Consider the following 26,336-nt stretch of genomic DNA (forward strand, 5'->3'; position numbering starts at 1 on the left):
GGCAGCCGAAAGCTTGCCATGGATGCAATTATAAATGAGATTTTCATGTTAAAATTTTTAGAAGTGGTAAGAGGCAATTTAGGGTCATGAATTAAAAGCATAGAGCATTGAAAGCAGAGCACTTTCCAAACAAAATACGGCTATCATTTCTTTTATGATTCAAGGCAAGAAAATGTTATATAGAGGATGAAGTCTAGTTAAGCAAGCAACACATTAGCAAACCTCTTGGATGGAAACAGATTGTAACAAAAAATCTTAACTCCAAAAATAAAGTAATAACCGATTCATTGAGTACTAAATTTGCTGGTCACTTGCATACCTCCATTGCTTAACTAATTACCAGTGGGTGAGATAGTCCGGACCCTTCATTTGAGATCAAACTCTTTTTTCAGTACACTTTTGCTGAGGCATATATGAACCACTAAACTAATTTTGTTCATACATTCTAATTGCATATGCATTTTTTCAAGGTGAAATCCTACTTTTGTCCCTATTTAGTAAAAACTCAATCAAAAAGTGCAATTTTTAAGCATTTGGAAAATAAGAGCATATGTGTCATATTTAAAGATTCTTCAATTAATTCAATTTGACAACCCCAACAATATTTAAAATAAAATGAAAATGTTAATTTCTAAAGTTTTCCAAGCACATGAGTTTCAATTGAACTTCAAAACACACAGCAAGTACAAGAAATAAGAAGACCACATTTTCTTTTCTTCTATTTCACAAATTCAAAAATGGAGATTTATACAAACGCTACCTGTTTGTTTTGGTATTTTGCAAATATAAGATCTAGTATGTTGTGCTACTTGAAGTGAATGATTAGGAAATAAGTCGAGGGGAAATTTTGAAAAAATCATAAAAAACTTTTCAGCAAGGAAAACAGATATTAAGACATTAAAATCCATTATATTTGCATGAGTTCTTTTAACCTTGAAGATAAAAACATGAAATCAGACAAAAAGGTAATAACCTTTTTTGCCACGTTTACTGAGTTCTTTGACCTTGAAGATGAAAACCTAAAATCAAATATAAAGGTAGGAACTACTTTTTGCTACTTATATATAGAGAAAAAAATTTAGAAACCATAATTGCAAATTAAAAAAGTGGACAAAACAAATCCTCCAAATATAAACAGCAACAACACTTATAACAATAATAAAAAACTTAAAATAGAGCTCAGGAAAAAAAATAAAAGTAAGCACGGATGCAAAAATTAGAAAACTCACCATGAGGAACGAGAATGCGGGAGAGAAGAAGCACTAAAAATTTTATAAAAAGAAAAAGGCACATATCAATAACAAGTGAGAAAAAAACAGCTAGTAGAATAACCATATAGATGTTCGCACAAGAAGAGAATAATCACACAACAATAAAGATAATAGTGTATAGGAAAAAAATCAATAATAAAAAATGTATTTGTCAGATCTTAAAGATGGAAGGAGAAAATAGCCGACTCTCCAAGATAGAAACAAATGATCACGAATTAATCTGTAGGAAAAAAAGCTCACCTCTACCTTTTTCTCATAAAATATGAGACGAACAACTGTTGCCTTCCAATCTGCCCAAAAAAAAAAAGAAAGAAAAACAATGATTGAGTAACCTAAAGTAATCATAATTTTTTCTCTCTTGTATTAAAAAGATAACTCCATGAAACGAAACAGGAAACATCGAACAGTTGAAAGTTGTGGAAAAAAGAATGCAAGATTTGAATCCCAAGACTGGAGCAAAAGCTAGCGAATTTCTAATATCTGGGCATCCCTAATTTTGATACAGACCATCCATATTAAAATTGGGGGTGTAAAGAAGATATCTTTGGAACGAATATTACAGCAGATGGGTTCGAGGAATCATGCGCGGAAAAAACGAAAAGGGGAAAAAAGATTTTTAATATGGCTAAGTAATATGAAGAAAAAATTATGACTAAGTAGCCTAAAGTAAAATAAATGTTTGCTTCCCATTCATTGTTACACCTTGATCAACGGAGAGTAATGGAGCTGGAGAGCCACGGAGAGGCAGATCTGGACAACAGCGAATCAAGGAAAGAAAAGAAGTAAAAATGAGAGAAGAAAAGGAGAAAGAAACCAAGAAGAAGGATTAGATAGGGAGGCCCATTCATTGTTATCACCTTGATCAATGGAGAGTAATGGAGCCGGAGAGCCACGAAGAGTAAGATCTGGACAACAGCGAATCAAGGAAAGAAAAGAAGTGAAAATGAGAGAGAAGAAAAAAAGAAAGAAATCGAGGAGGAGGATTAGATAGGGAGGTGCAGAAGAGACTCTCGGCAGCAGCTTCAGAAACCCTATCTATTGAATGATGAGGTGAAATCTCGATTTTGTCCTCAATTCAATTCATCAGCTCAATCAACCGAGGACTACCATCAATCGACCAATCACAGCGTGCCACGTCAGCAATTGGGTTCAATTGGAGGGATTGGCATTCACACATTTACTATATATGTTAACTAGGAGGGATTCACCGCGCGATGCGCGGTGGATAAATGCCCAATTATATTCACTAATTTTACAAATTATTATAAATGTGAATGACAGACAAAATATTCAAAGTTGTGTTCTTAAAAAGTATATAATTAGTTTAAAATTATTAAAAATATAAAGTTCAAAAGATGAAAATTATAATACAATACCTTTAAAAGATACAATAGAGCATGAGAAAGACATAATAAGGACATATACTATTGGCCATTGACCCAACATACAAATTATATTTTGGTATCCTCAATATTTACAAATGAAATCTCATACTTAAAAGCAACTATATTAACATATTTGCATTACTCGATATAATTCCAAACTGATTCTTAAGATATTCTTGTCTTTTGAGTTTTGAGGAAAGCAACCTCAAAACTTCTATACACTTTTGCGGCCAGAGTAATTTTACAACATTATGGGATAAGGCCAATCAAAAGGAAAAAAAAAAATCCTGCAAGAAGCACCAAAGATATATATCATAAAGGAACCTTTTTATTTATTTATTTTTTTTGATACATTGGAAGAGATCATAACCTCTTAAATAGAAACAAAATAATGATATACAACTCCTAACACATCCATTTCTAACAAATCTCGCATCTCTCGGGAACTTATAACCCAGATGGATCATATGCTGCATTTAGCCAACCAAACTACACATTGATTGCGCTCCTGCCAAATATGGCTCAGCTAGCAGTCCCAACTTCTTTGCTTCACAACTCTCGAATGTGAATATAACCACAATTTACAAAAATCACAAAAAACATATAACCACAATTTATCCCCTCTGTCCACTCCGACTAAAGGTACTATAACTACAATTTTCCTCTTCTACAAGAAACATAAATTAATAAACCTAATACGAAACAATAGCAATTAAAAAGCTGTAAATATAGCAAGTAGGACAAATATGCTAGGGACCAGAATCATTTTCTTGGACTCAGGATCTATTGAAACTAAGACAAATATAGCAAAGGCCATCCTCATTTCACCAGATTCTATGACAACCAATCTAACAAATTTCACATTTTCTTTTCTGCTTTGCTCCAAATGTTTACTTTGCAACCCCACAAACACAAAATCATTTTTTTTTCTATTTTTTTCACTTGAGGAAAAAGGCTTAGAGAAAACAGCAGATTGAAAAATAACAGATAGAAACATTAAGTAAGCAAATAAACAGAATAAAGAAAATACAAGGAAAAAAAATAGTTAAGCAAAGCAAACAAAAGCAAGAATTACAAGAGATGAGGGAAAACCACGAAAGAGAATGAAAGCAAAGTTCCAATTTTTGGACTTGCAATATCACAAAAAATAAACAGATTAGATAGGCCAAAAATATCTTTGAGAGGAAAAAATCATAAAAGAACTTTCTCAAATTTATTAAATGCATTTTGGAAAAAAAATTAAGATTCCAATATGGCAAATATCCCAAAAAAATTAGGCCCAAGATGGAAACAGAAAGCTCAATTTGTATTCTATAAAATGATAACCAAATAGAATGCACGTTATTAAAGGGAAAAATTTTATAGAACCTGATGCTGGAAGAAATTTCCAATTTTTTGCACCTGCAACATATGTATACAAATTAATACACAAAAATTAGACTACTAAACCCCACAAAAAAACCAAAAGGCTAGAGAAGTACTGAGAAAGAAGAAGAAATTACAATGCAAAAAATCATGCATCGCACACAACATCCGTTCACAGCCATTTTACATGACTCGATTAGGTTGAAAATCCATGTTTTTCTTTTAGTCTGCTTATTTTTCTTCTCATCTTCTACTTTTGATCGGGAGAAAGATTTGAAGAAACCAACAATAAAAAAAAGCATAGCAAACTTTACCATGATAGCTATATTATTAACCTTCCACATCATTGTTTTGCTATTTTAACTTCGTTATCTTTTGTTCTAGCCCCCAAGTAACTTTTTATTACTGATTTTTTTTCTTCAACAACTGTGATAGCAAAAGCTGACCAAACTTCTCAATCAAGTGTTAGAACATGCTTGAACACAATCACAGGCATAGAAGTAGAAGATAAAGACAACTAAATCACTTAGCTTTCCCCTTCATTCTTTGCTAATTCTCCCCCTTTAGTTAGAAAATTACACAAAGAACTTGCATGCATAACCAATAATAAAACAAAATGTTTCCATAGTTTACGATCAATGCCAAAGTAATGCAATAGTAGTTTCATTAGAAATGATTTGACCTTTTTTATTTGACAAAAATTTAAAGACTCTAATTCTTTGCGAGCCTTAGCCCATTTTATTCTTTGCGAGCCTTAGCCCATTTTATTCTTAAGCACATTTATTTTGTTATCGCTATGTCACCTTAAGTTGAATCACAATTTTCATTCTCAAGGTGAATTGTGAAAAATCTTTTGCCAATTAAAAGAAAGTCACCACCAGAAAAATAACAATACCTAACCATCTAAAGTGCAAATGAGTGAAACTCTTTTATTACCAGAAGTACTAAAAGCATATTTAAGAAAATAATAGAAGACAAAACGCTTAAATCCAAACAACACTTCTGCCTTATAGAAAGGGAAAATTCAACCATTCATTTCACAAGCACAAAATGAGATTTATCATTAATTTTTTGAAGTCAAGCATATCCCATGAAATTATCATCAAAGTCAGGCCCCTCTAGGCTGTAAACAATTCCAGTTAACAACTTACATATTGAAAGGTAAACCTATCAAGGACAAAAAATCTCACTTCTAGTTTTTAAAAAGGAGTTAAAGATTAAAAAAAATAAAGCAAGATTTGCCCCAGTGGAATAAACCACTGACTATTAGCAAGCATCAAATGCAAAGCATTATTTATTGTCTTCATTCAAATGAATTCATTGAAATTAACAGACATGCAACTTGGCAAACTAAAATCGAACACCCAATTATTAGCAAATACATGAATGTCAATGGTTTTAATAATCCGTGCACAAGTTGAGACTTGAAAATTTAGAAGAAGTAGAGTCCTATTTCATATCACTTAGACCATATTTAACATAATACCAAAAGCATATAATTAAATACAAATTCCTGATAATACATTGTTGCAGTGGACAAACAAAACACATACATGTTGTAAAAGGCCCCCAATTTCTTGATAACTATTAAAGAACAAAAAGTATGACAAAAAGTACCTTAACTAACTGCCGAATGTTAGATAACAAATCATAATGTTCTGCAGCTCAGTATAGAGAACATGACAATGCATATTGAATTAGGTAAATTGGAAAAAAGAGCAAAAACTATTTCTTGATAACTATTAAACAAAAAGTATGATGGAAAATACCTTAACTAACTGCCGAATGTTAGATAACAAATCATAATGTTCCGGAGCTCTGTATAGAGAACCTGACAATGCATATTGAATTAGGTAAATTGGAAAAAAGAGATAAAAAAGGTAAAATCATCTATTGAATGTATGTGATAAATGAGGTGGAAATAAAAAGCCACCTTAAAAGGCAATAATACATATTAGTGTATAACACAAATATTTGTTAGAGACATTCAACAAAATAAAGATCAGTTAAAAAAAGGATTAAACTTGGTTGTCCAGACTCCTCGAGCCCATGGTCAAAAGCGAGAAATTCAGGAGAGAACTCTTGCAAAAACATTTCTTTGGAGGAAAATCACGTAGACCGGGCAACCAAACTATGGAAAATAAAGGCCTAAACAAAAGAAGAAGAGAAATACACCCACTTTATCACCTCATGTGCACTGATGTCGGAGGTGGAAAAAAGGAAGCCTACCATAACCTCCGTGCAGAAGAATTAGTAAGCGTTACTGGCCAAATGATGATACAGAGAATACTATAAAATAGAGGAAAGTACCTTGAGAAATTTTAGAGGCTTTATCACATAACAATCTCCACTTTTCTTTTTTCAAAACTACAATAGAAGAAGAGATAACATAAGCATATATAGCTCTCCTTTTTTATTAGCAAGTGAAGACCATGAGAAGAGGAAGAGGAAATTCATAGATAGAGGAACAAAGCCTTTCGGTTAAAAGTCAAGAAAGTGGGTTAGAGTGGACAATTTTTTTCCCCAATTTTAGCTACTATATAACAAATTAATGGTTTTAGCATTCTATCAAACATTTGATAAATAAAATATGATTGTATCATTACAGTACTTTAGAACAAAAAGGGGGAAAAATAAGAAGAAAAAAAAAAGCAACCCTACGTACGAAAAAACACAAAAGGGACAGACCCATGAAATACACAAATGAGTCCCAACATCTAGTGAGGATTTATAAATTTTCAATATAAAAGGCTCAAGAAAACATGTCAGAAAACTAAACTTTCCAAGACACAACTAAGAGGATAAACACTTCATGATAACCAAAATTGAAACTTAATCTAAAAGGTCATAAAAACAAATAAATAAATGAAAAAAAATCCAAAGCAATCTCTTTTGTAGAGAAAAAAAATAAAGAAAAGCAGAGTATAAACTGTAATCACATATAAGCGAATAGAAGAAGGCTGGCTCAAAATATTCACCAATATTATGCAAAACAGGCTGGGAATAATGTTGATCCATACTACCACATTATTAGTTTTTTGAGAGAAGCAAAGAAAATTCCAAATTTTGGACCTGCAACATCACAAAAATATACAAACTATAATCAAACATGGGCAAAAAACTTTTTAAATCCACCAGAAAGAACTTACTCAAATTTGTTAAATGCATAAAAGATGGAAATAAGGCAAAAGTAAGGGGAGGATACAGCAAAAATAAGTCTTTTTTTAGAAAATAACCCTATAGAACTTACCTTTAAAAAAGAGGAAAAAACTTAGAAAAAAGCATGAGAATGGCGGAGGTAATCTGCAAATTTCGTAACTACGCATCAAAACATCACAAAAAGGGCAAAAAGGAAATTAAAAATGAAAGGGAAAAAAACACAAAAAGCTAGAGAAGCTTTGGAAAAAGAAAGAAAAAGAGATTTTGAACTGAAGCAAAAAAACCCAACCAGATCTTTGGTTTTGTTGTTGTCGATAAGAGAAAACGAAGGATAAGAGAGGAAAAAACTTACAAAATAGCATGACGACGATGGAGAAAGTCTCCAAATTTCATACCTGCAACATCGCAATATCACAAAAGAAAAAAAATTAGACATCTAAACCCGCAAAAAAGGGGAAAAGAAAAAGATTAGAGAAGCTCTGGAAAGAGGGAGGAAGAGATTTTGAAGTAAAAAATACCCACCATATCTTTGGTTTTTGCTATTGTCGATCGGAAAAATGAAGGATAAGAGAGGGAAAATGGCATCCTTAGTGATAGAGAACAGGAACAACAAGAGATGAAGAGGGCTTTCTGGGCGAGAGAGACGGACATTGAAAGAAGGAGAGGAGGAAAGGTATTCTTCTGAGTTCTGATGTCTCTCTTTCTCGAGCCCAGCGCCTCACCAAATCCGAAAGCAACAAATTAATGGTAGAAGATAAATGAGTCACGTGCACACCAAGAGAGAATCTTGGCAAATCTTTTGCCTCTCTGTCTATTTAGTTGATGTTATAATAATAAAAAAAAAAACTAAATCACCACCAGAGAATAATCGTTATTCTCCAGCGAATAGCGATTGGCCACATCAGCGGTTCAACCACTCCAAGTAAACAAAGAAACAAAACAATCGGCAGACGTCCAATTCACACGAGGGAATTCACACGGATGGACGACCATCAATTGGCCAATGGCAACGCGCCACGTCAGCAATTGGAACTCAATTGGAAACAACGGCATTCGCGCATAGACTAGATATGTTAATGAGAAATTCAAATGCAATCATTGCACCTTGGTCCAATAATTTGGAAGATTTTTTTTGTTTTTTAAAGCTCTTTGTGCACCAGATCCTAATTCCCATGAACAAAGTTGGACTTGTGAAATTATCCCAAAAAATTTTTAGTTTGTATCGTAAACACATTTTTCAACTCATTTTTTTATATTTTTAATTACCTTTTTATCTCACATGCATCACATCACAAAAAGTGTTACAGTAATTATTCCAAATAATATTTCAAATAATACTCTATCCAAACAATTGTTGTACAGTCATTAGATATATATTAAAACTGCTTACAAATTCATTTATGCCACTATCTATTTCTTTAGCGGCAAGAGCAAAAAAAAGTATAGAGAGAGAAGAAAAAATATGTAATGTTATTGGCATTCTATTTTTTTTCTTGTGTTTTTCACAAAAAAATAAAAAAAAATAGTGTGTCATTAACAATAATTGAAGTGTTATTAAGAATGATAGAAAGCATTGACATGTTTGACAAAACTTTTAAAAGGCCCTTGCAAGTTTAAATAATATTCTCATTTTTGAAGAGCAAAATAGCATTCAGATAATCCAATTACTAATCATTGTACATGAGGAAAAAGCTCATTACTCTGAAATTTGTCCATTGTAATTGTTTAGCAAAAATTTTCTGGAAAAGCACACGCAAGAAACTCCACGAAAGAAGATTATTGTTAGTTTACAGCACGCATTGCTGCATTGGCACCCAAAGACTCTTCGAACCGGAGCTAAATTATTAGTTGGAGCCCTGACCATCAATGGAACAAATGATTATGCTTCTATACTATTAGTTATGTGCTGCTAGATCATCTATTGAAATCTTTTTGTACACATTTTTTTTCAAGAAAACCAAAAAAAATGTGTTATATCCTTTTTTGGTAAGCAAAAGTTTGAATGGTTTTGATTCCGCTTATCATTATATAGCAGAGCAATGCTCTCGAGACCATACATTAGAGAACTTTACTAATTACTTATCAATATAGCTCTCAAATCGGCAATGAAATTCAGACACATGATCTTTTTGTGAGAGAATTATCCGTTTTTACCAATTGAAAATGATAAAATTATATTTTATGAAAGGGTTAAATACACTAAACTCCCTTGAACCTTACCTTTAGTTGCGCTTTGTCCCCCCGAACTTAAATAAGCACTTTGCACACCTATTCTGTATTGTAAGACAAAAGTACCTTTACTATTTTATTTTATTTCTTGTTTTGTCTAATCTATTCCTTTTTCTTTTCCACTGCTTTATTTTATTTTTTATTTTTTACTATTTTTTTCACTTCTCTTGTATCACTATTTTATTTCACTTTCTTATAAGCATTACTAATTTGGACGCTTATTAAAATATTATAATTATCTTTTACTTATAATTTCATTCTTGATTCATTTGCTTGCACATCTAGAAAATTCAAGATAAATTGTAGAGTGTAAAAAAATGATATATGCCTGTCACAATAAGAAAGTTTTAGATTACTAGTAATTTGACTATTTAAAAGGATATTAGCAAACTAAAACCATAAATTACTTAATATTTAAAAGTATATCCCAAAAAATAAAGCAATATTTTTATTTGCTTTTTTATGTACAGTTAATTAACCACTATATTATTACGATTTGAATTTGTTATTACTGTCATTAAAAACTAATTTATTTTAAGCTCTAGACATATTGATTTAAGTGATGTATGAAATAATCTGTGCACATAGATAACATATACTTCGTTATACTTTATTATCATTATTACTTTCAAGAACAAAAAGTAAAAAAAAAAAAACTTGAAATAAATAAAGAATAAGTTTAAGAAGATTAAAATTAATATATAAGTAATAATAGCGAATAGAAAAAGTAGTTAATTACATGAGAAAATGGAGAAAAATTGAAAAATATATAAAAAGAGAGACAAGTCGAAAAAGGGCAAAAAAGAAGAAAAATAAATAAAATAATAATTAATATGAAACGAATACTTTTGTCCTAAAATATAAAGCAGATGGTAAAGTGACTATTTATTGAGTTGAGATGAATAAAGTGCAATTGAGGGTAGAATTAGGGGGTTTGATGCATTTAACTCTTATGAAATGGTGAATCTTTTTAAGAAACTTTTTCGTACCTTTTTAGTACTACAACACTTTTTTCTAAATGCGCTAAACTGTTATGATCTCAATGATGATCATACAATTTGCCTTTTTCAAATGTTTAAAAATCACTGAAAACGTCTAAATGCGCTAAACTGTTAAGATCTCAGCACATAATTGATACAACCCCATTGGCTCTTTGGTAATAAAAAATAAAAGGGAAAATCGCCAATTTAGTCCCTAAACTTTTTTTTTCTGTCGATTTAGTCCCTATACATTATTTATAGCTAATTTAATCCCTAAACTTATGTTTCGGTTCCAATCAAGGAGCTGAGCGGCGGCGCCACCGCATAATTTCCATCAGCTTCCCAATCGAGCAACCCATAAGGGGTATTTTAGGAACTTTCATCATGGAGCCTTAACCAAAATTAACCGAAATAAAAGTGTTGTGAGAAATACCCACTCAAAACCCAAAATGAAAACAAAAAAATTGCTTGGACAAAAATTTCTTGCTCAGCTTTCACAGAAGAGGGGGTGGTGGCCTGCTAGGCCAACCAATGCAGCACCTTCAACCCATCCTCGAATGCAGCCGGATATCGAATCTAGTTAAGGCTCCAGTGGACTCAGGCCTGTTCTTGTCATCCCACATGAGAGGGAAAGGGAAAAAGGGATTGGTCCACACTTCACACTCCAGTGATGGCGACTATGGTGAGAAGGTGTTTTGTGTTTTGGGGGGGGGGAGGGAGAGATGCATTTACTTATTTTTACCATAAAAGAAAAGACGGTGGTGACGGTGATTTTGGCTATGGCGTTCCCGAGAAAAAGGCCCAGGAAACAGTAGAAGGTGGCAACTAGCAAACTGAAAACTGACATTCCACAATCTGCAGTAATAATAATTGCACAAACAGACAAACGAATGTGAGGATAATAAGGTGAAATTGATTATATATGCGTCCTCTTTCATGGACATTATTGCATTTGGATTAAAGGAACAAATTGTTGTTGAGGAAGGAGGAATTGTTGCAGAGGTGTTTGTTTACATTTTGGAGTAATTGATTAACGGCAATGACTGTAACGGAAAAGCAGAGCAAGAGTAGCTTTACCTATAAAGGGTGAAGAGGACACTGCCAGCCATGGCGTCTCATGGTTTTTGGACTGAAAAACAACAAGAAGAAGGCTGGGCCTCACAGCAGTAGAGCGATGGCGGTGGCTCCTAACAATTACGATGTTTATGGAAAGAGGATGGCGGAGAAGGCTCCTTCGAAGACGGCAGTGGCTTACAACAAGTACGATGTTTCTGGAAATAGGATTGCGGAGGCTCCTCCGGTGGCTGCCGCTACCTTTTTGGGTTGCTGGAGAGGTAACCCAGCAGCAGCTGGGCTACTGGAGAGCCGGCCAGCAACAGCTGTCACCAACCAGAAATTAGTCAACGCTCCAGAGGACCCAAAGATGGAAGTCAGCTGCACCGACTCCAATCATCCTCCCCCACCTCCAATGGGACCACAACCACACCCACCGCCACAGGAGCTTATGTCCCAACAGCAAGAGCAAGAGCAAGAGCAAGAACAACAGCAGCCGGAGATTTTTCTGCCGCCGAGGTCTTCCTGCTCTCTGCCGGCGGCAGCAGCTGTGTCTATGGCGGCTATGATTGAACAGGAGCTGGTGAACGCCAGGGGTTACGAGCCGTTTGTATTGACCAGGTGTAAGTCTGAGCCCATGAGGACGGCAGCGGCTAAGCTTATGCCGGAGGCTTGTTTTTGGAAGAATAGGAAGCTTGGGTGGGTATTTCTCACAACACTTTTGTTTCGGTTAATTTTGGTTAAGGCTCCATGATGAAAGTTCCTAAAATACCCCTTATGGGTTGCTCGATTGGGAAGCTGATGGAAATTATGCGGTGGCGCCGCCGCTAAGCTCCTTGATTGGAACCGAAACATAAGTTTAGGGATTAAATTAGCTATAAATAATGTATAGGGACTAAATTGACAGAAAAAAAAAGTTTAGGGACTAAATTGACGATTTTCCCAAAATAAAAATAGCACACAGCTCATAACTCACTGGTCAAAGGCATTTTCGTCCTTTCACAAAGTAAAGACATTTTGATTTTTCTTGGCCTCTCCACAGCTCAAGCCCACAAAGGCAAAGGTAGAGTAATCAATTTGTTTAGTCAAAGAGCAAGTAAATAGTAGTAGTAATGCTCAGCCCGTTGCGACTCGTGGGACAGCAGCGTATCTAGCCGTTACAACACTTCCACCATCTTCTTCATTTTTTTTTTCAATTTTAAAGAAAGGAAAAACTTTTTTCAAACAAACTTGATCGACCGTTGGTCTCTTTACTCAGTATACATCAAGAACTTGACTCTCTCTGAAATCCAAAGCTGTGAATTCTCTGCCAATTAGTATTGGTTCTGGAAGACAGTAGTGTGATGGCCGGCGATCTCGTCTTCACTGAAGATGAACTTGCTATTGACGAAGCACTGGGTTACCCAAAAGTTTACGCCAAGCTTTGCAGAGATAGAAGTTTAGGACCCTATAGCCATGGCCCTCCTTTCGCTTTCATCCCTTTTGCTCTTCCTCAACAGGAGGTAACCAGCTATTGAAGAACTCCTTCCTTCCTTTTCTTTTTCTTTTTTTTTTCCTTTCTTTCCCTGTCTTTTTGGGCTTTGAATTGAAGGTCTATTTAATTGGTGAGAACCCAGAATAAAAATATGAGCTCAACTGATCTGTTATATGAGTTCTTAATTATAACTGTTTAAGGTTTCTGGGCTACAATCTGTCTTTTTAGTTATAAATATTGGGACGATTTGATGATTTAGGGCCCAATTTATGCTGAAGCATTGTTGTTTCTCTTCATTTGAAGTCAACTACGACGAATTTAATGTTGCTTTGGATTGGCTGCTCGTTTCTTGAAAAATCATTTCTGATAATACGGTGGTTCTCAGAACATCAATTAGTCGTGTAATTATCAGGCCCGCATCACCCCCTTTTACGTTCAGAATTGTTGTTATGTATCAAGTCTAAGGGCGGTGGTCTTTTGTCTTGCGTATTAATCTCAAAAGTGGGACTCTTACACCAACCACGCAATCTAATGCTATACCTTAATTTTGAAATATGTTGTGAATTTCTCTGATTCTTGCAAGCTGATTTGCTAACAGGTTGTGAAAGCACAGGAGCTAGATGAATTGTTCCCCATCATTGACTCGAAAGCAAAGCCAACTACCAAGCCCAAGATTTTCCTCGGTCTCCTTTGGAAACAACTCAACCACCTTGGGTAAAGATTGAAACTTTCTTGTTCTTTGTTCGCATGAAAAATCTCTGAAATTTTCCCACAGAAGTTGGTTTCTAACACTTGTTTACTAATTCAATTAATCAGAAATGCTGGTTTTGATCCTGAAATATTTCGTGTTGACCCGTATGGCAATGTTCTGTATTATCATGCTGATGCTGCTTCGCCGCTTGCATGGGAAATTGACCATTGGTTTCCTTTATCAAGTAATGATCTAGTGTTTGCCTAAATTTTTTTTCCCTACTCCCGATATGGTCTCGGTCTGTAGAATTTGAATCATTAATATTGTTTTAACACAATATGCAGGAGGAGGATTGACAGTAGCTAGCAATTTAAGGATTCTGCAGTGGCAAGTGTGCAAGAAGAAGCATAATACACTGGAATTTCTCATACCATGGTGGGATCTTCAAGTTGGTGTGTCCATAAATCAGTTCTTGTCCATCTTTGCCTCATCCAATTCAGATTTCAGGTTTGTCGTACATTTCTCTTCGAAGAAAGCAAAGTTCAATTAGTATATTTTTCCTTTTTTTTTTTAAATATAATTGAAGGTAATGTTATTCTTACGTATACATTGATGATATAGGCGTAGAGCATTCTCGTGGTTGTTTGCTGAGGGTGAAAGTGAAGAACTGAATGCTTGTCAGACAGTTGATTCACATTCTTTTCCACAACACTTCATGGAATCCAAAAAGAAGGTTGGTCTGGCCCCAGCTGCCGTTGTTCTATCTCGAAGGGAATCTATGGAAGCTTCATCAGCTTTGAGATCACTGGACGTCAACAGAAAACCAAGATCAACAACACCCATCATTGGTCGGTAAAGAAAATACTTCACGATTTCTTGGTTTTGCACCGTTGAGCTTTACTTTTGCTTATTTGTTTTCATGTTGGTTGTGGCAGCTGCAAAAAAATTAAAGCCTGCTTCCAAAGAAAATGAAGACCCAGGGATGATCAGCAGCAACCCTTACCAGGCCATTGTAATTGCCAGGGATTCTTTGAGGAAGAGAGAAGAAACAGCAAAGATCCAAGCTGAATTACAGAAATTAGATGTGGAAGTTGATGAACTGAGGCAGAAGACTGAGGAGGAACATGTCAGCATACAAGATTTGGAGTTGGTGCTGATAAAAAGAAGACGAAGGGCTGAAAAGTGTCGACGGCTAGCTGAGGCACAATCTTCATACAGAGCAATGCTAGAAAAGATGATTCGAGATGCCATGCACCAGTAAGATTAATATGGCACAATTTTCTTTAAGAGTAGCATCCTGCTTGGATTTATTGGTGAGTTGAGATATATTTGCATTCTCCTCTTGCAGGAGTGTTGTTTACAAAGAACAAGTCAGGCTAAATCAGGCAGCAGCCAACGCACTCATGGCTAGACTTGAAGCTCAGAAAGCAATTTGTGATACATCAGAGAGGGAACTGCATAAGAAGTTCAAACAAAGGGACGAGCTAGAAAAACAAGTAAGACCTGAATGGGTACAGGCAAGGAAGAGATCAAGAATGGATGATTTTCTTCCTGACGAGGTAGAAAACAAGATTGTTCTGTATTTACCTGAAAGTAAGTCAAAGAACAAAATGCAGATGGAAATGAGAAATGCCTTGCTAGAAAACAATGCCCTGTATGTGCAAGGATTTCAGTCCAATGGTCCTTTGCACAAGGAACTGAGAAAGTTTTTGGAGGAGGAGCAGAAAGCATCAGAAGCTGGGTCATCATCCTTGAAAGAAAATGGGGAGCAAGAAGAACTAGGAGAAGAAACCAAAGAAACTGTTCTAAGGACTAGCATGGAAAAGCACGGGGAGTCTAGAAATCACAAAGCCATAGCAGCTGAGCAGAAGTCAATTGATGAAAAACTTCATAACCTGGAAATAGGGGAGGATGGGATGATAGGTAACATACGCTTTCCTGCTCATGATGCACCAGAAGATGAGGAGGATGAAGAGAGCAGAAAGCAACGTGGTAAAGGAAATGTTGAAAAGTGGCTTCAGATGCTGATGGAGAATGCAGAAGAAGATGCTGATTCATATCCTCGTGATGTGAATCAAAATGAATGTAACAAGACTGATGAAATAATTGTGAAGCTAGATCTTGTGTATCCACAAAAGGAATTCAAGATTTCAGAAGCTCAACAAGGGCAGGACCTGGAATGCGTTGATGAAATTGACAGCCAGCAGCAAATCCCTGTGAAAGGTGGGGGGAAAAGCGAAAAAGAGATTGTTGAGATTGAAACTAGGAGGAAGTCATTTTCGAACACTGGAGAGATGCAGGGAGATAAAAAGAAAGGTATCCTTGAGCTGAAATCCAGGGACACGCCAATTAAGAACCCTCCATACAGATTAAAACCAGAGAAAAGCAATGCACATCAGATAAGATCTGATAACAAAGGAGCAGACAACCATGATAACAATGTTGTAAATGAAAGGAAGGGGAAGAATGGTAAGGAAAAGGAACTTGTGAGATCTGAAAGTGCGAGGAGTTTTAGACGGATTCCATCTTCTCCATCTCTGATCTTCAGTGGTATGAAGAAGAGAGTAGATTGCATAGGCAAGAAGCCCTTGGTCATTGGTGATGATGCTGATGGTGATCAGAGACACATGGGAGAAAACAACATCATCAAGTCAACAATCAAGACAATCAAGAGAGTTTTTTAAAACAGTCAAGTTACATATTTTACTTGTATCTTCTCTTCACATTCTTCGTTTAGAGTGTTAGCTACACTCTGCTACAGCAATATGATTGATTGGTGAGGTTTGAGTTGTTTGATTTTGATTCATGTGTGCTAATTATTTGTTATGCAAGACATGCAATAACAACTTCTTGTTTGATAGGATTCAAACACATTAGCTTTCTGTGTCCGCTACCCTGTGAAGAATCTGTGTATTGCAGTCAATTATATCATCTGCCAAAATTTTAAAAGAAAAAGGGAAATCCAAGTTCAATGATGATTCCCCTTTACCCCCCAAACCCCCCCCCCTCCCCCGGCACCCTAATTTCATGATGTTTTTATGATTTCATATCTATTCATGTGAAAGACAATAACTGATGATTGGTTATTGGCAATATTTACAGCAGTGTTTCATGCACAACCAGCTGATTAGCAAGTGAACAATAAAAAGTTGTGTACAGCAGTAAAGAAACCTGCTTGAGCGCCTTATTCGGAACACTTCATATGCAACACTATCCAAACAAGCCACCCGACCCAAACCCAGAGATTACTGATCTGTGAAAAGTATGTTGGACAAAGTATAAGAAGTCTTTTTCAAATAAAACAAAGCATAGACCGGTCATTTTTCTATATTTGGTAAATTTCTCATCTTAGCAAATTTGCCATTACTACCACAAAAGCCTATACTCCTCTCTTGTTACATTGCTAGCTAAACAGTTTTTGCTCTATCAGAGATATACCACTAAGTTAACAACAAACTATTTCATGCTAATATCACTATCACTTTCTTTTTGGTATAAGGACTGTTAAGTGGTACAAGGGGAAGAGAGACGAGGGCCAACGAGTTAAATTGGGCTCCTCATGGTGTACAACTGACGTCCCAAGCAGCTAACCCAGTTTTTACTAACAAATATTCAACCTAAGCATCTCAATTCACTTGACCAACAAATTCGACGTCTAACAGCAATACATTTAGTAGGGCGTGTAGGGAGAACAGTTAGTCTGCTATCTCAAGCAATGAACTGCTGAGGCTTTTTCACAAGGCATGTGTTTGCTCTTCTTCCAAGCGGTATAGTTGGATGCAGCTCCAAACGGTCAAACTGTACATGGAACCCGATAAATTTGTTGATCCAGCGTTTTTCTGAGAATAAGTGGGATATATTAGAACCTATCTGAAGCTAAGAATGGCCCCAATAACCCTCATCCCCGCATGAGCATTTCCCATCCTTGAAATGATGGAAATGTTCAGTATCCCGCACAGATATCTCTCTACGAACAACCTTTGAAATAAACTTTACAGTGCTGTGACAGCTTTGACACATATAAAGATTCTTTGTTATCCAAATCGGCATCCCAGGGACAGTGTTTATCAGTGCAAACGCAATTGCCAATCTCTCACTATGTCCACAAAAAACCTCAGCTTTTGAAGCTTCAAGTTCATTTTCGGAACTGCTCTGAGGCTCAGTAAGACCTTCTGCTCTCATCTTAACATAAAATCCCTCCAGAACTGCATTAAGTTCCTTTATTTGAGGGTGGAAATCGTGACCACTTAGAAAGGCATGGACTTTGCCCTTTACTTCTACCCAACTACATCCAGGATCAACAGTAATCCCTTTTTCTCTCATCATTCTCCTGAGATGTGCAACATCATCCCATTTACCACACTCAGAGTAGAAATTGCACAAGAGCATGTAGTAACCAACACTCTCTTTATCCATTTCCACTATGTGCCTTGCTGCAAGTTCCCCAACATCAACTTGTCGGTGAATTCTGCATGAATTCAACAAGGCTCCCCAGATAGCTGCATCTGCTTTTATGGGAATTTTATGTATAAAATCAAGAGCATCATTGACCTTCCCTGCACGACCAAGTAAATCTACCACACAAGCATAATGTTTCAAATTTGGAGCAATGCAGTAAGCGTCTCTCATGCTCTGAAAATAAGTCAAGCCTTCGCTCACCATGCCTGATCTACTACAAGCACATAGAAGAGATATAAAAGTAATTTCATCTGGCTCAACCTTTGACTGCACCATTCTATCAAATAGCTCCATGGCCTGCGTGCCCTGCCCCCGCTGGGCATATCCTGTTAGCAAAATATTCCATGCAGCAACGTCCTGTCTCTGTATTCTAAATTGATTCAATGCAGGGGCCATCCTTCCACATCGCACATACATGTCTAGGAGTGCATTGGGTAGAAAACCCTCAAATGCCAACCCATTCCTTAATACATGAGAATGTATCTCCTTTGCACACATCAAAGCTCCTATTCTAGCACATGCACCAAGAACAGAGATCAATGTAACATCATTAGGATTTACGCTGAGTTTCATTTGCCTAAAGAAAATCAAGGCTTCGAAACTTCTGTTGTTGATCCGAAGCCCAAGAATAATCGATGTCCAAGATATCACGTTCTTGTCAGATATCTGATGAAAGATCTCCAGGGCCTTATCAATGCATTTGCATTTCGAATAAAAATCAATAAGAGTGTTCGCAACTATAACATATGATACAAGACCTGTAGTCTTGGCAAGCTCATGAAGCCTAACACCCATGTCGAAAAGACTCAAAGAAGTACATGCAGACAAAACACTGGCGATGGTGATCTCATCTGGCATAATACCATGTAGCTCCATCGTTTTATAAGTTTCAACAGCCTTCTCAGGCAAACTATTACTCTCATAAGCAGAAATCATTGCTGTCCAAGAAACCACATCTTTTAACTCAATCCTGCTAAAAACTTTTTCAGCTTCCTCCCACTTCCCAACACTTGAGTACATCTGAATCAATGTGTTATCCACCGCAACATCAACCCCAAACTCAGTCTTTACCACATATCCATGCAGAGCCCTACCAAACCTCTCATCACCAAGAACCTCAGATGCTGAGATCACGCTAGTCATTGTCATCAAATCCGGGTTAATACAATACTCCCGCATCAAAAAGAACAACCTCAACCCCTCAAAACATTCACCATTCTCAAAATACCCCGAAATCATCGCATTCCATGATATTCTGTCTCTCCTAAGCATTCCATCAAACACCATTCTCGCACTACCCAAATCATGACATTTCACGTACATAGTGATCAAAGCATTAACCACATCAACATCTGATATAAATCCAAACCTAATTACATGAACATGAATTTCTCTACCCCTACTCCAATCCCCCATACCCCCACAAGTTCTTAAAACACAGGGGAAAGTAAAAACATCAGGCCTATAACCAGCCCACAACATCTTATGATACAAATCCAATGCCTCATCAAAATATCCATTTTTGGCATACCCACCAATCAAAACATTCCAAGAAAACACATCTCTGTCCTCCATTTTACCAAACACATACCAGGCATCACTCAAGTTCCCCAACTTCACAAACATGCTCAACAACGCATTTCCTAACCTTAAACTCAACTGGGACCTAAAGCTTAGAATATGTTCATAAATTACGCCCCCTTCATTTAAGGCCCTCTTAAATTCACACAACCTAATTAAAGAAATAAATGTTTCTTCATCTATATTACTTTGTGGGTCTTTTGGTAAAGTGTTTAGGAAGGTTACGGCTTGGTCTAGCTGGTTTTGGAGGCAAAGTTGGGTGAGGTGTGAGTTGGGGTCAGCAGTTGGGTGGACTGTGGAGCTAAGGAGTGAACTGCGGGTTCTTCTGAGGGGAAATTGATGCGCTTTCTGTGTAGTGTTCGAGAAAATTAGGGACTTGGAGGTCTGAAAGTTGGAGACTTGGGGATTGAGTAGGTCAGAGTGGAGAGAAATGGACGGGGTTTTAACAGACACCGCCATTTGTGGAGCTGCAGAAGCAGAGCATTGTTGGTCTGATAGTTTCGAGTGGGGGTTTTGGCTGAGGTTTAACGGCTAAGACATGCTACCGGGTAATTGGATAATGTACAGCATAGATTGATCACAAAACGACCCCGTCTGCAGCCACCAAATTTTATATTTGCGAGCTAAAGAGTTTCTCCCTTGCTCTTTTTGCTTGTACTTAAATGCAACAATACCTTGTTATTAAAATTTTGCTGCATAGCCAGTTTGCAACTGATTTTATATAAGTTTTGACAAGAAATTAGCTCTTTTTATGGTAGAATGACATTATGGTTTTGATCAGGATAGCCAAATTGAAATGAGGATGCTACGCTGCTCTTAACTCTTGGGCTAATTGATTAGAATATAGGTGTAAAAAAGAAAAGTCAGACACTTGCGGATCTGACAGAGTTCATGTATAAAACTATGGGTGCCGGGCTGAGACAGCCCGGCACCTGACAGAATTTTTTTTTTTTTAAACATGTCAGGTGCCGGGCTGTATCAGCCCGGCACCTGACACATTGTTTTTTTGAAAAAAGATGTCAAGTGCCGGGCTGTGTCAGCCCGGCACCTGACATTCACTCAATTGAATTGAGTGAACATTCACTCAATTGAGTGAATTGCAATTCACATCGAATTGAGTGAATTGCAATTCACTTTATTTGTTAAGCTAGTTGATAAATGCAATTCACTTTAATTGATTTAGTGAATTAATTAGTTTAATTAATTGAGTAAATTAATTTTAAGAGATTCGATTAAATGCATTTAATTAAGGTGATGAATTAGGTTTAATTTGTTATTTATTAAATATTCATTTATTTGTTATAAATGATTTAATTATTTAATTATAATGCATTATTTGTTGTTATTTAATTACACTTTATTTGTTGTTATTTGTTATACTATTTGTTATTATTCGTTGTTATTTAATTACCCTTTATTTGTTATATTATTTGTTATTATTTCTTATAATTATAGAATCGCAATTATTTATTTATTTGTTATAAATTATATATATTTGATTCAATTAATTATTCAAATAAGCATATTAATGAGGTTCTAAAATGCTATCAACACTCGTCTCTAATAGGTATAACATGTCAAGTGATAATTGCTTGGTGATTCAAGTATATTGGGGTGGAAAAATTATAAACGAAGGAGGGTCAATTTCATATGATCCTTCTATACCGAAACAAGTGTTGTTCCTTACAGAGATGGTAGGTTATGATGATTTGGTAGACAAAATATATAATCTTCTGGGTTTAGATCGGAATCTTCTGGGTAGACAAAATATACAATCTTCATTACATGTTTGCTAAATATCAAATATTATAATATGGGAATTTAGCCTTTTATTATTTGAATGCTTATCGTTATTTTTATATTTAGCCATTTCACCGTTGTCACGCTATGCATTTTTTCCTCTTTTTTTGGTCCTTTTTTTATATATTGCACAATAAATTTAGTTTTATAAAATTATAGTGAACATTAAAAATTACATAAAAATTCTAACAAATTATTTCTCAACAATTTGAGAACTACATCTTATTACAAAATGAATGGTATATTTTGTTTGAAAAACATTTTCGTAGTTTAACATCCTATAGGAGTAATTAGTGATTTTGCACAAATCTATGTTCTTCATTTTCTTACGTTTCAACTTTGAAATGTAAATTAATTAACTTAAATTTCAAAGTATTTAGTACTTCAGGTCGACTCAGCTTTTTATTAAACTTTTTTTCTTGTTTTGGTTTTTTGATTTTTTTTTTGTATGGGAGATTTATGAAATTATCCTCACAATACAAACTACGAAAAAAATTCAGAACTTAAATAGATGTTCTATTAGTATGCATTATGTTCAATTGGTAAAATGCAAAATTTCAATATAAGTACCAACACGAGAATGCATACAAAATCTAAAATGTTCAGGGTTTAGGGTTTAGGGTTTTGATCTTTAGGGTTTAGGGTTTTAGGGATTAGGGTTTTTAGGTTTAGGATTTAGTGTTTAGTGTTTAGGGTTTAGAGTTTAGGGTTTAGGGTTTAGTGTTTAGTGTTTAGGGTTTAGGGTTTTGATCTTTTGCATGATGCAACGTGTCACAAATTGCGATTGATAATTACTAATCATATCACATTTTCAGCCTTACGATATTTTCTTGAGAATAAAATGAGAAGCTATAAATGAAATAGGAAAATTCAAAATTAAAAGAATATGAATACTAGAGAATTGTATTTCAAGTCAAGTGATTTGAATTCTAGTGGGAAAGTTTCACTAAGAATTTTTTGTTACTCGGCACATTTTGTTTGGTAGACTTATTAATTTTTTTTATTTTTCAGAAAAATTCGATCAGGTACCGGGCTGACACAATTCGACACCTAATAGATTTTTAAAAAAAAATTTCCTGTCAGGTGCAATTCTATAATTATAAGAAATAATAACAAATAATATAACAAATAACAACAAATAAAGGGTAATTAAATAACAACGAATAATAACAAATAGTATAACAAATAGCAACAAATAAAGTGTAATTAAATAACAACAAATAATTCATTATAATTAAATAATTAAATCATTTATAACAAATAAATGAATATTTAATAAATAACAAATTAAACCTAATTCATCACCTTAATTAAATGCATTTAATCGAATCTCTTAAAATTAATTCACTCAATTAATTAACAAATAAAGTGAATTGCAATTCCGGGCTGTCTCAGCCCGGCACCCATAGTTTTATACATCGACCCTGTCAGATCCGCAAGTGTCTGACTTTTCTTTTTTACACCTATATTCTAATCAATTAGCCTAACTCTTGCGCCTCAGAAATAAAAATTTCTAAAATCAGACAAAATAGTGCCGTTTAAAAATATTGATAGAATCACAATGTGCAAACCATTATCGTGTTTTGCTAATGGAACCTGATAGCAACTGTAAAATTCTGGAACTTTTGCCAATAACTTGAATGTCTATAGGATAAAGGCAGAAACTTTTCTACTCTAAATAGTTTCGGGAAAATGTTCGAATTTGTTTGGATAGAGTATTATTTGAAATAATTACTGTAACACTTTTTGTGATGTGATGTATGTGAGATAAAAAGATAATTGGGAATATAAAAAGGTGAATTGAAAATTGTGTTTATGATGCAAGCGAAATATTATTTAAAAAAATGAGATATCCAGACAAATCCTTGACTTCGCAAGCTGCAATAGGTCGAATAGTGAAAAAATGAAGAGAAATTAGGAAAATCAGGGTATTATTCTCCAGAAGTGAACATTTTAAGTTACCGAATGATACTTGAAAAACTAAACATATTGTTATACAATTACAAAGCATTATTGAGAAATCCAACATTTTAGAATCCATTTTCAACGTCAATCTCAAGACATAGAATTCCTCCATTTGGGTGGTTTTTTGCCTTGGACAAGCCTAGTCTTGACATCAACAGGAGTTTGTCTTCCAAAATCACCTTCTCCTTCAACGTTAGTTAACTTGTTGGCTCTAAACGAAGGCATTACAATCTTCTTCCAACTGAAAAGTCCCTTCTTTTTCTCCAATAATCTCTCAATTTGTCCTTGCATGTTCATGCATTGGCTTTGAAGCCTTAAAACATCTTCTTTGAGCTTCTTGATCTCCAACTGCTGAGCATTCATTTCTCGCTTTGACATGCACCTGGCAGGGAGATCTAGCCCCATGTTCGGGCTACGGGTGCCGCTGAAGGATCCACTCCAGTCGATCTGCTTGTTGAGCTTTGCTTGCTCTGAGAATAACACTTGAATTACTGCCCGCACCGGCAAACGCTCGTTTTGGGCAGCATGCAACGAGGCCTCTGCTGACAGTTTTCTGCTGTCGATTAATCGGCAAAGATTCTTCCTTTCTTGCTTTGATACTCCCCGATGTGCCTGCCAGTGTCCGGAGTAAATTTATCAGCTTGATTGTTGTTGTATCTATAAATATTAACCAGTAAATTACTTCCCAAAAGATTTCTTCGATTGACATGAATTGTACATTTAGTTCGAACAAATTTATGTGCATCAAAAGATTTGGTGATACTACTGTATTTTGAAAGCCATGTTATATCAGTAATTTGATGTCTATCTCAATCTTTGGTTCATAAGTTGGGAGTGAAAATGTGTTCATTGGCTCATTGATGTGATTGATGATCAAATGCCATGCCTCGACGTAGACTACAGCATTGAAAAATCAATTTAAAGGCTATGAACCATCTTCCAAACTTTTTACGTGTGGATAAAAAGAAAAGGGACGCTCGTGACACTACTTTCCAAATCCTTCATATGAGGACAATACCAAACCCCTTTTTTGGTCTACTTTCTTTGTTCATTGTTTGTCTGGTGTAGTCATATGACTCGTATCTGTTTCATTTTGTTTTGATAAGCAGAACAATGCAGCTTGTTGGTTGTGCGATGAAGAATCTAATGCTGGTGACAGCACAACAACTCCTACTTCCCCAAATTTGGCATCTATCCTAATTCCCCTCACCAAATGAGGGTGTAATGTTAATTTACTATACCAGAGAGAAAAGCAACATGCATACAACAAAATTAAGCAAAACTCTATTAAGGGTAGCAGAGCCACCAAGTATATATATATATATATATGAATATAGGGTAAACTTGAAAAGTTCAAGAGGCAGCAGGAGAAAATAAAAACATAAATAAAAAAAATTTTAAAAATGAAGAATTGAAATTGTTCCAACTTACTTTGAGATAGGTGTCAATGGCTCTGTATAAGCCATCATCAATAGAACGAGCATGAGCAGGGAGTGCTCCAGCAAGAGCAATGAAATCAGACAACGCCAAATTGGAGTCCACCGCAGCTTCAGCAAGGTAAGAGTCCACAAGCTTAGCCACCTTCATCAATGCAGCTCCACTTCTGAAAGTTTCATCCAAATTCAAGAACCTTTTGACCAGTCTAAGAGCCAGTTCAACGTCAAGCAATGTCCCAGAAGTATGACTAAAAGACGGTATCATGAAATCCTTGAGCGAAGCCTGGTCAAGCTGCCAAGAAATTCTCTTCTCTAACTCGACCCTGTAAGTGGGCTCAACACCAACCATGCAGGCGGTCCGGAGCAGCCTCAGAAGGAAGGTACAGGGGACAGAATCCTTCTCAGGGGGGAGGATTCCGACCAGGGTTTCGACGAAAAACCTCTTCTTCATCCAAGAAGATGTGACGCTATCAGGGGATTCTTCAAGATTTATCAGGCTTTTTTCTACCTCATCCCCTGAACCTGACAAGTCAGGAAGCCACTTGGATGAATAATGGGCGATGATTGAACCAATCAATTCAGGCCGTACTCCCTTGGCTTTAATTCCGGATACAGTCTTAACAAAGTAATCCATATCAAGAATGCAAGCATCATCAAACCAACATTCTGCTCCAAATTGTGTCGTTCTGCCCGCAAAAGTAGTGATGGACTCTGGCAAGGCCAGTTTGTCATTCTTCATTTTGGCAGCAGAATAGCGTTAGATAGCTGTTGTAGCAGAGGACTAGGAAGCTGATGAGTGATGCTAACAAAAGGTTGCTACATTGCTAGTACATCATGCTCTTCACTATTTCAACAGTATGCTTGTGACATGGTCAAACTCAGTACTTGTAGATAAAAGGGTAGAGGTTAAGAAAGGGTAGACCTGGCCGCATCATTTAGGATGGCGAAATGGGGAAAAAAAAATTCTTCGTGGTTGGTGCCGTGAACATGGGTGATGAAGAGTATAGGATAAGAAGAGGGAGGAGTGAGGGATGTCCGGTAATACTATTCGTTTCAAGTCCCTTTCGCTGGGATGTCCGGTAATGCTAATTAATTTTGTTCAACAGCTACAGGGAATAATCCATGATATGTCACTCCCAGGACGAATTTGCATTAAAAGGTTTTGTCTCCACCGTAGGCTCAAGGCCTTGTTCGCTTCTTCTGTTCACCAAATTACCACTAGCCCAAAGTAAGTTGCAACACTTTATGGCGTATATATGTAATATTCTTTCTTTTCTTTTTTTTTATCCTATGTGGATTGGTAGAGTATGGTAAAACTGGCACAACAGTAAAAGGCCATCAACACTCTCATTCTCCGCACTCGTTCATTTTATTAGCTCTTATTAGTCTCTGCGCCTGATACAACTTCAAGATTTTTACCGGCTGGGCTAGGATACACTGGTACAAGTAAACGAGACTCAAACACTACCCAGCGGTATTGTGTCCTTTA

The 26,336-nt window shown here is 35.8% G+C and overlaps 3 protein-coding genes across 3 annotated transcripts; 1 reads left to right on the forward strand and 2 right to left on the reverse strand.

Moving 5' to 3' along the window:
* Positions 1–12,627: 12,627 nt before the first annotated feature.
* Positions 12,628–16,400, forward strand: LOC113768120. Its single transcript, XM_027312361.1, has 7 exons — positions 12,628–12,944; positions 13,515–13,630; positions 13,733–13,851; positions 13,952–14,114; positions 14,229–14,455; positions 14,543–14,864; positions 14,956–16,400. Exons 1-7 carry the CDS (start codon positions 12,786–12,788, stop codon positions 16,289–16,291), a joined length of 2,442 nt encoding a protein of 813 aa, XP_027168162.1. The 5' UTR covers positions 12,628–12,785; the 3' UTR covers positions 16,292–16,400.
* A 529-nt stretch (positions 16,401–16,929) lies between these two features.
* LOC113767481 (pentatricopeptide repeat-containing protein At1g15510, chloroplastic) lies at positions 16,930–20,145 on the reverse strand. Its single transcript, XM_027311591.1, has one exon. It carries the CDS (start codon positions 20,103–20,105, stop codon positions 17,484–17,486), a length of 2,622 nt encoding a protein of 873 aa, XP_027167392.1. The 5' UTR covers positions 20,106–20,145; the 3' UTR covers positions 16,930–17,483.
* A 3,215-nt stretch (positions 20,146–23,360) lies between these two features.
* Positions 23,361–26,048, reverse strand: LOC113768112 (root phototropism protein 3-like). The gene is made up of 2 exons (XM_027312353.1): positions 24,843–26,048; positions 23,361–24,023 (listed from the first exon to the last, which is right to left on the reverse strand). Exons 1-2 carry the CDS (start codon positions 25,584–25,586, stop codon positions 23,502–23,504), a joined length of 1,266 nt encoding a protein of 421 aa, XP_027168154.1. The 5' UTR covers positions 25,587–26,048; the 3' UTR covers positions 23,361–23,501.
* Between the last annotated feature and the right edge of the window lie 288 nt (positions 26,049–26,336).

The sequence above is a fragment of the Coffea eugenioides genome, chromosome 4 (assembly GCF_003713205.1).
Source record: "Coffea eugenioides isolate CCC68of chromosome 4, Ceug_1.0, whole genome shotgun sequence".
Classification (NCBI taxonomy): domain Eukaryota; kingdom Viridiplantae; phylum Streptophyta; class Magnoliopsida; order Gentianales; family Rubiaceae; genus Coffea; species Coffea eugenioides.

Excerpts from the sequence above, each read along its gene's own strand:
- LOC113768112 (XM_027312353.1), bottom strand. The coding sequence starts at position 25,586 with ATGAAGAATGACAAACTGGCCTTGCCAGAGTCCATCACTACTTTTGCG. Across the intron at positions 24,024-24,842 it reads CCATTGACACCTATCTCAAA|GCACATCGGGGAGTATCAAA; the intron begins GTAAGTTGGAAC and ends GGACACTGGCAG.
- LOC113767481 (XM_027311591.1), bottom strand. The coding sequence starts at position 20,105 with ATGGCGGTGTCTGTTAAAACCCCGTCCATTTCTCTCCACTCTGACCTA.
- LOC113768120 (XM_027312361.1), top strand. The coding sequence starts at position 12,786 with ATGGCCGGCGATCTCGTCTTCACTGAAGATGAACTTGCTATTGACGAA. Across the intron at positions 12,945-13,514 it reads TTGCTCTTCCTCAACAGGAG|GTTGTGAAAGCACAGGAGCT; the intron begins GTAACCAGCTAT and ends ATTTGCTAACAG. Across the intron at positions 14,865-14,955 it reads ATTCGAGATGCCATGCACCA|GAGTGTTGTTTACAAAGAAC; the intron begins GTAAGATTAATA and ends CTCCTCTTGCAG.